We start from the raw sequence: 12,325 nt of genomic DNA on the forward strand, positions 1-12,325 counted from the left end.
GTGTCCTCAGTGTCCTAAAAAATGCAGTTGTACCCAATGTCCACTTAACCACGGACATGTGGACAAGTGGAACAGGGCAGACTAAGGACTATATGACTGTGACAGCCCACTGGGTAGATGTATCACCTTATGCAGCAACAACAGCAGCGTCACCAGTAGCAGCATCTCAGAAACGCCAGCTCGTTCCAAGGCAGGCTACGCTGTATATCACCAGTTTCAGTAAGAGGCACACCGCCGACAACCTCTTAGAGAAACTGAGGGAAATCATCGCCTAACGGCTTACCCCACTAAGACTCTCCTGGGGAATTGTGATATCTGACAATGCCACCATATTGTGCGGGCATTACATCTGGGCAAATTCCAGCACGTCCCATGTTTTGCTCACACAATAAATTTGGTGGTGCAGAATTTTCTGAAAAACGACAGGGGCATGCAGGAGATGCTTTGGGTGGGTGGAAAAATTTCTGGGCACTTTCGCCATTCAGCGACTGCGTGCCAAAGACTGGAGTGCCAGCAAACACTCTTGAACCTGCCCCGCCATCATCTGAAGCAAGAGGTTGTGACGCGGTGGAACTCGACCATCTATATGCTTCAGAGGATGGAGGAGCAGCAAAAGGCCATTCAAGCCTATACATCCACCTATTACATAGGCAAAGGAGGGGGTATGCACCTGACTCAAGCGCAGTGGAGAATGATTTCTGTGTTGTGCAAGGTTCTCCAGCCCTTCGATCTTTCCACACGTGAAGTCAGTTCAGACACTGCCAGCTTGAGTCAGGTCATTCCCCTCATCAGGCTTTTGCAGAAGCAGCTGGAGAAAGTGAAGGAGGAGCTAAGACGGAGCGATTCCACTCGGCATGTGGGACTTGTGGATGAAGCATTTCATTCGCTTTGCCAGGATTCGAAGGTGGTCAATCTGTTGAAATCAGACCACTACATTTTGGCCACCGTGCTCGATCCCAGGTTTAAAGCCTACATGGTGTCTCTCTTTCCGGCTGACACAAGCCTGCAGAGGTGCAAAGACCTGCTGGTGAAAACACTGTCAGCTGAAGCGGAACGTGACACATCAACAGCTCCTTCATTTTCTCCCGCAACTGGGGCTGCCAGGAAACAACTTTGGTATCCTAAGCAACCCGCTGGCGGTGATGCAGGGCAGACAGGACCAAGTTTGGATATCTGGTCTGGACTGAAGGACCTGGCAACAATTTCTGACATGTCTACTGTCACTGCATATGATACTGTCACCATTGACAGAATGGTGGAGGATTACATCGGTGACAGCATCCGAGTAGGCATGTCAGACAGTCCGTACCTGTACTGGCAGGAAAAAGAGGCAATTTGGAGGCCCCTGTACAAACTGGCTCTATTTTACCTAAGTTGCCCCCCCTCAAACGTGTACTCCGAAAGATTGTTTAGTGCAGCCGGGAACCTTTGTCAGCGAAAGGTGTAGGAGGTTGCTTCCACAAAATGTGGAGAAGATGATGTTCATCAAAATGAATTATCAATTCTTCCAGGGAGATCAGCCTCCAGAAAGTACAGAGGGACCTGTGGCGGTTGATTCCAGCGGGGATGAATTAATACTCCATAGAGCCAGTTTGTGCAGGGACAGATTAATTGCCAGCTTGTTTTGTGGGGGCCCAAACGAACCAATCATTTCAGCCACAGTCGTGTGGCAGACCCTGGCGCTGAAATGATTGGTTTGCTAAAGTGTGCATGTCCTGTTTACACAACATAAAGGGGGGTGGGAGGGTCCAAGGACAATTCCATCTTGCACCTCTTTTTTTTCTTTGCATTATGTACTGTTTGGGGCCTAGTTTTTCAAACTGCCATCCAGTCTGCCACTGCAGTGTCACTCCTAGATGGGCCACGTGTTTGTGCTGCCCACTGTGTCACTTAGCATAGTCATGCAGCTACCTTGGTGCAACCTTTTGGACTAAAAACAATATTGTGAGGTGTTCAGAATAGACTGGAAATGAGTGGAAATTAATGTTATTGAGGTTAATAATAGCATAGGAGCAGAAAAACCCACAAATTCTGTGATTTTAGCTGTTTTTATGCTTTTTTCCAAAAAAATACAGATCCAAAACCCAGAACCCAAAACACGGAAGGGTGGTTTTGGCAAAACCAATCCAGATCCAAAACACGAAGAAAGATACAGGTCCAAAACACAAAATACAAAAAGTGGCCGGTGCACACCCCTATTTTAAAGTAATATACACAGGAAAAGAAATAGCATATGCACTATGCGATCATTACTGTTCATATTCAAATGTATCTGGTAATTACTGTAGTTAGCATATCGTTGGCCAATGATACGGGCCTGCCCACCAGCATGAAGGTCACCACGTTGAGCAGGTCCCCAACACTCTGGGGTTAGGGACCTGCTCAACCCCCCCCCCCCCCCCCGGGCATCACACGAAAAAGAGAGTGACAGTGAAGTGCTCTAAAGTATCAGGTGTGTGAAGGGAGCTAATAAGTGTTTTTTGGTCTGTGAGAGATCACAGCTGCGATGATATTTGCCTCCTCATCTGAATCAGGCCCTTTGAATATTAAGGAAAAATAGATACTGTATGTATATTGAGGCACTGGGATTCTCATTCAGTTCTAGAGTGACCAATGATGCGCTCACCTGCTGTTTCTTAACAATCCTTAAAACATGGTTCCGCTTCTCCGGCCGACTAACAACAGCATGTGCTGGGACCTCTGCCAAGTTGCAAGCCTTGTAGTCGCTGACCGGGGCACGAGAGCCATCAAGACACAGTAACTCAAAGTCATTAGATTTCAGTTTTTTGGCCCAATCTGCAGGGTTTTTACCTGAAAGAAAATGATCCATGAAACTATTAAACACTGGATGAAGAATTATTATTCCTACATCCTATTAAAGTATATCCATCTAATACACCTTGTGGAGACAGCCTTTCTGTGAGCTGAGCCAATAACACCACTCAGTAACATTCCCCAGTGATTTTATTTATTTATTTTTAATATTGCTTCAGTCCTCAAAATGGCTGCCTCCATATATTGCAGGAAACAGGTACACTTCAACAGTGACGGGGCTGCCTCCATATTGTGCAGGAGACAGGTACACTTCAACAGTGACCGGGGCTGCCTCCATATTGTGCAGGAGACAGGTACACTTCAACAGTGACCGGGGCTGCCTCCATATTGTGCAGAAAACAGGTACACTTCAACAGTGACCGGGGCTACCTCCATATTGTGCAAGAGACAGGTACACTTCACCAGTAACCGGGGCTTCCTCCATATTGTGCAGGAAACAGGTACACTTCACCAGTAACCGGGGCTTCCTCCATATTGTGCAGGAAACAGGTACACTTCAACAGTGACCGGGGCTGCCTCCATATTGTGCAGGAGACAGGTACACTTCAACAGTGACCGGGGCTACCTCCATATTGTGCAGGAAACAGGTACACTTCACCAGTAACCGGGGCTTCCTCCATATTGTGCAGGAAACAGGTACACTTCAACAGTGACCGGGGCTGCCTCCATATTGTGCAGGAGACAGGTACACTTCAACAGTGACTGAGGCTGCCTCCATATTGTGCAGGAGACAGGTACACTTCAACAGTGACCGGGGCTGCCTCCATATTATGCAGGAGAGAGGTACACTTCAAAAATGACCAGGGCTGCCTCCGTATTGTGCAGGAAACAGGTACACTTCAACAATGACCAGGGCTGCCTCCGTATTGTGCAGGAGACAGGTACACTTCAACAGTGACCGGGGCTGCCTCCATATTGTGTAGGAGACAGGTACACTTCAACAGTGACCGGGGCTACCTCTATATTGTGCAGGAAACAGGTACACTTCAACAGTGACCGGGGCTACCTCCATATAGTGCAGGAGACAGGTACACTTCAACAGTGACCGGGGCTGCCTCCATATTATGCAGGAGAGAGGTACACTTCACCAGTGACAGGAGCTACCTCCGTATTGTGCAGGAAACAGGTACACTTCAACAATGACCAGGGCTGCCTCCATATTGTGCAGGAAACAAGTACACTTCACCAGTAACTTGGGCTGCCTCCATATTGTGCAGGAGACAGGTACACTTCAACAGTGACTGAGGCTGCCTCCATATTGTGCAGGAAACAGGTACACTTCAACAGCGACTGAGGCTGCCTCCATATTGTGCAGGAAACAGGTACACTTCACCAGTAACCGGGGCTTCCTCCATATTGTGCAGGAAACAGGTACACTTCAACAGTGACCGGGGCTGCCTCCATATTGTGCAGGAGACAGGTACACTTCAACAGTGACTGAGGCTGCCTCCATATTGTGCAGGAGACAGGTACACTTCAACAGTGACCGGGGCTGCCTCCATATTATGCAGGAGAGAGGTACACTTCAAAAATGACCAGGGCTGCCTCCGTATTGTGCAGGAAACAGGTACACTTCAACAATGACCAGGGCTGCCTCCGTATTGTGCAGGAGACAGGTACACTTCAACAGTGACCGGGGCTGCCTCCATATTGTGTAGGAGACAGGTACACTTCAACAGTGACCGGGGCTGCCTCCGTCTTGTGCAGGAAACAGGTACACTTCAACAGTGACCGGGGCTGCCTCTATATTGTGCAGGAAACAGGTACACTTCAACAGTGACCGGGGCTACCTCCATATAGTGCAGGAGACAGGTACACTTCAACAGTGACCGGGGCTGCCTCCATATTATGCAGGAGAGAGGTACACTTCACCAGTGACAGGAGCTACCTCCGTATTGTGCAGGAAACAGGTACACTTCAACAATGACCAGGGCTGCCTCCATATTGTGCAGGAAACAGGTACACTTCACCAGTAACTTGGGCTGCCTCCATATTGTGCAGGAGACAGGTACACTTCAACAGTGACTGAGGCTGCCTCCATATTGTGCAGGAAACAGGTACACTTCAACAGCGACTGAGGCTGCCTCCATATTGTGCAGGAAACAGGTACACTTCAACAATTACCAGGGTTGCCTCCGTATTGTGCAGGAAACAGGTACACTTCACCAGTGACCGGGGCTGCCTCCATATTGTGCAGGAATCAGGTACACTTCACCAGTAATCGGGGCTGCCTCCATATTGTGCAGGAAACAGATACACTTCACCAGTAACCGGGGCTGCCTCCATATTGTGCAGGAGACAGGTACACTTCAACAGTGACCGGGGCTACCTCCATATTGTGCAGAAAACAGGTACACTTCAACAGTGACTGAGGCTGCCTCCATATTGTGCAGGAGACAGGTACACTTCAACAGTGACAGGGGCTACCTCCATATTGTGCATGAGACAGGTACACTTCAACAGTGACCAGGGCTGCCTCCATATTGTGCAGGAAACAGGTACACGTCAACAGTGTCCGGGGCTGCCTCCATATTGTGCAGGAGACAGGTACACTTCAACAGTGACAGGGGCTACCTCCATATTGTGCATGAGACAGGTACACTTCAACAGTGACCAGGGCTGCCTCCATATTGTGCAGGAGACAGGTACACTTCACCAGTAACGGGGGCTGCCTCCATATTGTGCAGGAGACAGGTACACTTCAGTAGTGACCGGGGCTACCTCCATATTGTGCATGAGACAGGTACACTTCAACAGTGACCAGGGCTACCTCCGTATTGTGCAGGAAACAGGTACACTTCAACAGTGACGGGGTTGCTTCCATATTGTGCAGGAGACAGGTACACTTCAATAGTGACCGGGGCTACCTCCATATTGTGCATGAGACAGGTACACTTCAACAGTGACCAGGGCTACCTCCGTATTGTGCAGGAAACAGGTACACTTCAACAGTGTCCGGGGCTGCCTCCATATTGTGCAGGAGACAGGTACACTTCAACAGTGACAGGGGCTACCTCCATATTGTGCATGAGACAGGTACACTTCAACAGTGACCAGGGCGGCCTCCATATTGTGCAGGAGACAGGTACACTTCACCAGTAACGGGGGCTGCCTCCATATTGTGCAGGAGACAGGTACACTTCACCAGTAACGGGGGCTGCCTCCATATTGTGCAGGAGACAGGTACACTTCAATAGTGACCGGGGCTACCTCCATATTGTGCATGAGACAGGTACACTTCAACAGTGACGGGGCTGCTTCCATATTGTGCAGGAAACAGGTACACTTCAACAGTGACCGGGGCTACCTCCATATTGTGCATGAGACAGGTACACTTCAACTGTGACCAGGGCTACCTCCGTATTGTGCAGGAAACAGGTACACTTCAACAGTGACCGGGGCTGCCTCCATATTGTGCAGAAGACAGGTACACTTCAACAGTGACTGGGGCTGCCTCCATATTATGAAGGAGACAGGTACACTTCAACAGTGACCGGGGCTGCCTCCATATTGTGCAGGAGACAGGTACACTTCAACAGTGACCGGGGTTGCCTCCATATTGTGCAGGAGACAGGTACACTTCAACAGTGACCTGGGCTGCCTCCATATTATGCAGGAGAGAGGTACACTTCACCAGTGACAGGAACTACCTCCGTATTGTGCAGGAAACAGGTACACTTCAACAATGACCAGGGCTGCCTCCATATTGTGCAGGAAACAGGTACACTTCACCAGTAACTTGGGCTGCCTCCATATTGTGCAGGAGACAGGTACAGTTCAACAGTGACCGGGACTGCCTCCATATTGTGCAGGAGACAGGTACACTTCAACAGTGACCGGTGCTGCCTCCATATTGTGCAGGAGACAGGTACACTTCAACAGTGACTGAGGCTGCCTCCATATTGTGCAGGAGACAGGTACGCTTCAACAGTGACTGGGGCTACCTCCATATTGTGCAGGAGACAGGTACACTTCAACAGTGACAGGGGCTGCCTCTGTATTGTGCAGGAAACAGGTACACTTCAACAGTGACCGGGGCTACCTCCATATTGTGCATGAGACAGGTACACTTCAACAGTGACAGGGGCTACCTCCGTATTGTGCAGCAAAAACAGGTACACTTCAATAGTGACCGGGGCTACCTCCATATTGTGCATGAGACAGTTACACTTCAACAGTGACCGGGGCTACCTCCATATTGTGCAGGATACAGGTACACTTCACCAGTGACCGGGGCTGCCTCCATATTGTGCAGGAGACAGGTATACTTCAACAGTGACCGGGGCTACCTCCATATTGTGCAGGAGACAGGTACACTTCAACAGTGACCGGGGCTGCCTCCATATTGTGCAGGAGACAGGTATACTTCAACAGTGACCTGGGCTGCCTCTATATTGTGCAGGAGACAGGTACACTTCACCAGTGTACAATTCGCTTGTGTGAATTACTAGACACCGCCCAGAAATGCCCTGAACTTTTCCACAACATTGCAGATACTGTGCGTCACGATCAGGGCTGCCATCAGAAATGATGGGGCCGGTACTGACAAAATAGGCAGGGCCCCCCTCCCTGGGATGGGGGGTACAGAGCTGGGAAGGCTGGCTGGACTAGGTGGGGGGGGGGCACAGGGCTGGGAAGGCTGGCTGGACTAGGAGGGGCAGTACAGGGCTGGGAAGATTGGCTGGACTAGAGGGGTACAGGGCTGGGTAGGCTGACTGGACTAGGCATGGCACAGGGCTGGGAAGGCTGGCTGGACTAGGGCACAGGGGTGGGAAGAATGGCTGGACTAGGGGGGGCACTGGGCAGGGAAGGCTGGCTGGAGTAGAGGGGGGAAAGGACAGACAAGGATGGCTGGACTGGGAAGGGTGCACAGGGAAGTCTGGCTGGACTATAAGCGAGTGCAGGGAAGGGTCAGTATGCTTACCTGTCACTGGGAGTCAGTCAGGCATGGAGGAAACCAGGCCTGAATGTCAGCGTTGTGGATTGCATCAGCAGCTAGGGAGAAGAAACAGCGCCGACGTCATTCTAAATACGACGTTGGCTGCGAACCAATCACAGCTCCCGAACCGGCAGCCAATCAGGAGCGGCCGCCGGTTCCGGTCAGGAGTCCGCGAGCTGTGATTGGCTTGCGGCCAGCAACTTATGGAATGCTGCCTGCGCGTTGTTTCTCCTCCATGGCTGCCAGTAAATTAATGATTGATCCCCACCACTGACATCCGGTCCTCCTCTCTCTCGGGGCCGGGACTACAGGCCCAGCAGTCCCCCCCTGATGGCGGCCCAGGTCACGATCACAGTGCCTTTGTGCATACAACGCATGCGCCGTAGTTGATATTTGGAATTTTTGCACATGGGCAGTTGCCAAACATCGCTCAACTACGTGAACATCGGCATTGTGTGTGGCTGTGTATCAGGTCCTATATATAAATTATGTAGCAAGTGAATTAAGAATTATCAACTAGTTGTTTTATCACAACTATGGCCCGTATTCAATTAGAGGCAAAAAGCCGTGATCGGCAAAAAGTTTTTGCCGATGCGCGGTTTTCGTCTGTTTCCGAAGTGTTGCCCTTTTCAATTGCAGGACGTTTTCGCCTTTGCGAAACCTCCATTGGCAAAAGCAGGAAAAAAGGTTTCTCCACCTAAAGGCAGGAGAAAAGATGTGCAAAATCCCTACTTTTGAGTGAAAATGTGGGGACTTGGGGCCTGATTCAGAGCCACTCGTAAGCGGCAGCTCGTTCGCTCTGAGCGATGTTTGCCCAACTGCGCATGCGTACGGATCGTTATACGCATGCGCGAACCAGTCAGTGCGGCCGAAATTCATGTGCTCGCAAAATAGCGAATGCCTGCTAATTTGAGTGACAGGATGAGGCGTATGTGGGTGGTAACAGGGGAAGGTGCTTGAAAACGGGGAGTGGAGATCCGATCGCAGGCGTGCTTAAAGGTCAAAACGGGCGTTTTATGGGTGTGTATATTTAAAACAGCAGCGTCATTGACCATGTCACTGGGTTATTTTATAGCCAGAACTGCTCGCAAAATTGTGGTAGCAAAAACCAACCACAAGAATAGCGAGCAGCTCATACCCTGGTCGATGTACTCGATTAATCTAATAAATAGCGGACATGACGTAGGATGCGAGCGGCCAGGGGGCGTAGTTTCCCAAAAAACGACCGCAAGTTTTGTACGCTCGTTCAGACCTAGAGGCGTGAACAGACCGCAAAGAGCGAACGGTTCATTTGAATAGCCACCCCTATTTTCTGGATGAGCGAGCGCTAATTGCGTCCGGCTCTGAATCAGGCCCTTGGTTCAGAACCCTTTGGGCCACTCCCTCTAATGACTAATTAGGCAAAAAAAAATTTAGCCTAACACCCCCAAAAAAAGACATGTCATTTTTGGGGTGAAAATGTAAAAAATGTTTGAACATGGGTTGTAAGTATTAGGTCAGGTATTTGGGGGTGCTATATGGATGGGACAGGTGTTTTTAGGATTGCAGGGGGCTGCAGCAGCTGTTTTTTTTATAAAGTTTTTAGAAATGCACTAGTACCCATTTACATGTACACCCAATTTAACTACAGCAATTATTTTTCGTCAAAAAAATTGCTTTATATAATTTTACCAAACTAATGCACAAGTGCATATAACAACCAATTGACCAGCACCCAAAATACTTATATTACAGCTATTAATATACTTCTAAATTGATTACCAAGGTCACTTAGGGCTCTATTTACTACAATCCGCATATTGAATGTGGCAATATCACAGGGATTTACTATAAATCCCTTGCAGCGACAGAGCTTGCGATAAAGCTCTGTCCCTGCGGATCCCATCCGCACTCTAGTCGCGGTATTTTCGGAAAAAATACAGCGACTAAGAGCCCGCACATGCGCCGACCGACCACCGCTACTACCCCCCCACCGACGCTAAGCCACGCCCCCCGCGATCGCGGACCCCCGCGACCCCCCCTCCCTTCATTACACTTACCTGCATCCTCCTGGCCTCCGGTGATCTTCTCCGGGCTTCCCGATCAGGTGATCTCCCATACTGCACTGGGGCCCGATCACCTGCTGACCGGGCCCCAGTGTACTATGGGAGACCAGCTGACTGGAGAGGAGCCATCACCGGAGGCCCGATCACCGGTCCCTGGAGTCAGGTAAGTAAAAAAAAATGTTTAATTTTTTTTTTTCTTTTTTTTACAGTAATCAGCTTGCGGTCTGCTTAGACCACATAGCTGATTACAGGTACCGGCTCCCACCTCTGCTCTCCCCGTTAGAGCAGAGTGGGAGCCCGATAACCGGGGGAGACCCTGGATAACGCCACCTGCAGGTGGCGTTATTATCACAGGGCTTCCCCCGGTATTTTTTTACAATTTATTTTTAGTAACTTAGGTCGGATCACATTTCCCATTACAATTATGGGAAATGCGATCTGCTTTACTAAAAATAAGTGATACTGGGGGTTGGAGTAGAATTTTAGTAATTCTACTCCAATTGCCCTGTAATAACTACAGGTGAAACTAAAATACTGTGAAAAGGGTGTGAAAACACCCTTTTTCACTTTATTTTAGTAAAAATAATGTTAATAAATAGAGCCCTTACTCTTTTTTTGGGGGGTACAGAATGATTTCCCCCCAAAAAAGTCCTTTTCGCTAGTTTCGCCATCCGCGTTTTCACCTGGTTTGCAATTGAATAGGGAGAAATACGGGAGCGCACATTGTGAAAGTGCGCGATAACTTCGACTCAAAACAGGGGAAAACATCACACTTATCGCTGATCTCGGCTTTTCGCCGCTAATTGAATCCGGCCCTATATCTCTAACAATGGAAATAACATTCTAGTTCTTACCGTCTGTATTTTCAAATACGGTGGTGTGCTTCACAAAAGCCACATCTCCTCTCTCAACCAAGCACCTGAGCAATAAACAGAGTCGTGTTACTTCAGCAGTATTCTCGCCTCTCATAATCGTGTATTACAAAATCCAGCTATATTTTAAAACTAAGGCTATGCCCTGTATTCTATTTATCTATCCATCGATCGACCTATCTGTCAATATCTATACATAGTTATCATTACTGATAGGACCGTTAAGAGCTGGCCTGGGCCTGGGGGATGGGGGCGTGGCCTAATTACAGAAGGCATGTCCATGTTTACTCAGAAAAAAAAACCTAGTTGCAGGGTCACAAAGCTGTGCTGCGCACTGGGGAGGCTGGTGCTGTGAGCCCCCCAGCCTGGCGCAAATCTGTGGGGAGGGGGGCAAGATCAGTGTGATCACTCCCCCCCCACAGGCTGAGACGGCTAGTAGTCTCCTACTGCAGCTCAGCACACAGCAGCATGTGCTGGGCTGCTGCCAGGAAAGACGGAGGTGGTTGGGTGGCGTCGGACCCGGGCCCCCACTTGGCCCCTCCAGCAAGTCCGGGCATGGATAATTAGTACCCGCATCCTGCCCCTCCCTCTGGGCGCCCCTGATTAATGCTACACAGCACCAGGAATGTGTGAGACCAGGGAACTATCTCTGTAGAGTTTATATGTTCTCCATTTGCATGCATGGGTTTCCTCCCACAGACCAGAAACATCCTTTAGGTTACTTGGTTTCTGACAAAATGGATGCTAGTGTATGGGTGCGTTTGTGTGGTAAGGAATTTAGGGGCCCATTTATTAAGGATCGCATTTTGCAATGCGATCAGGGCATGCAGTATCGCCCATGATCGCATTGCAAAATGCGATCATACCGGCCGAATGTATGACCCGGCACATGCACGGAGACGGGCTCCGAAAAGAGCCCGTCTCTGGGATGTGGCCGGAGCGCATTCCGGGCTGCTGCGCATGCGCAGTCCAGCGGACTGCACATGAGCGGCGCCCATTGCCGGCGGAGGGATCTGGAAGATCCCTCCGCCGGCTCAAATGTGGTAAGTGCCCATAGGACACAGCGGCTAACGCTATCTGCAGATGGCGTTAGCTGCTGGGGTCAATATCGGGAATGTGAAGCATTTCCGATATTGATACATTTGGCAGCATCGCATCCCCCATAGAAACCTATGGGGGAGGCGGCTGCCGGCGGCAATGGAGGGATCGCAGCAGGTATCGGAGATACCTGCTGCGGTCCCTCCTTCATACATTCGGGGGATACTAAGTATTTGAGGTAAACCCCCGAAAACAGGTGTTTTCGGGGAATTTACCTCAAATGATCTTTGATAAATGGGCCCCCTAGACTGTAAGCTCCAATGGGGCAGTGACTGATGTGAATGATTCAATATTCTCTGGAAAGTATTGTGTATGACAATATATAAATAAACAATTATAATATGTCCGTGAAAAATGGAAAATTGGGACCAATAAGTCAAAACCCCTGATCCCCCCAGGTCAATATCTGTTTCCAGTAGGCCACACTAGGGGTAAACATCAATGGTTTGCCACTGATGGTGAATGATTTTACCATGGCAGAGAAGACAGCAATGTTTTTTTTCTTCCCTCAGCACCTGGAGCACAGAGCTCAACAC

The 12,325-nt window shown here is 49.5% G+C and overlaps 1 protein-coding gene across 1 annotated transcript in view; it reads right to left on the bottom strand.

Moving 5' to 3' along the window:
- The window catches only part of LOC148534434 (serotransferrin-B-like), a 59,784-nt gene that overhangs the window by 10,418 nt on the left and 37,041 nt on the right, over window positions 1-12,325 (bottom strand). Inside the window, exons 14-15 of the mRNA XM_088466850.1 lie at window positions 10,674-10,738; window positions 2,627-2,811 (exon numbers count right to left, since the gene is read on the bottom strand). Of these exons, the coding sequence (XP_088322976.1) occupies window positions 2,627-2,811; window positions 10,674-10,738 (250 nt within the window). The remainder of the gene's footprint in view (window positions 1-2,626; window positions 2,812-10,673; window positions 10,739-12,325) is intronic.

Source organism: Taudactylus pleione, unplaced genomic scaffold (genome assembly GCF_031769625.1).
Source record: "Taudactylus pleione unplaced genomic scaffold, aTauple2 ptg000066l, whole genome shotgun sequence".
NCBI lineage: Eukaryota > Metazoa > Chordata > Amphibia > Anura > Myobatrachidae > Taudactylus > Taudactylus pleione.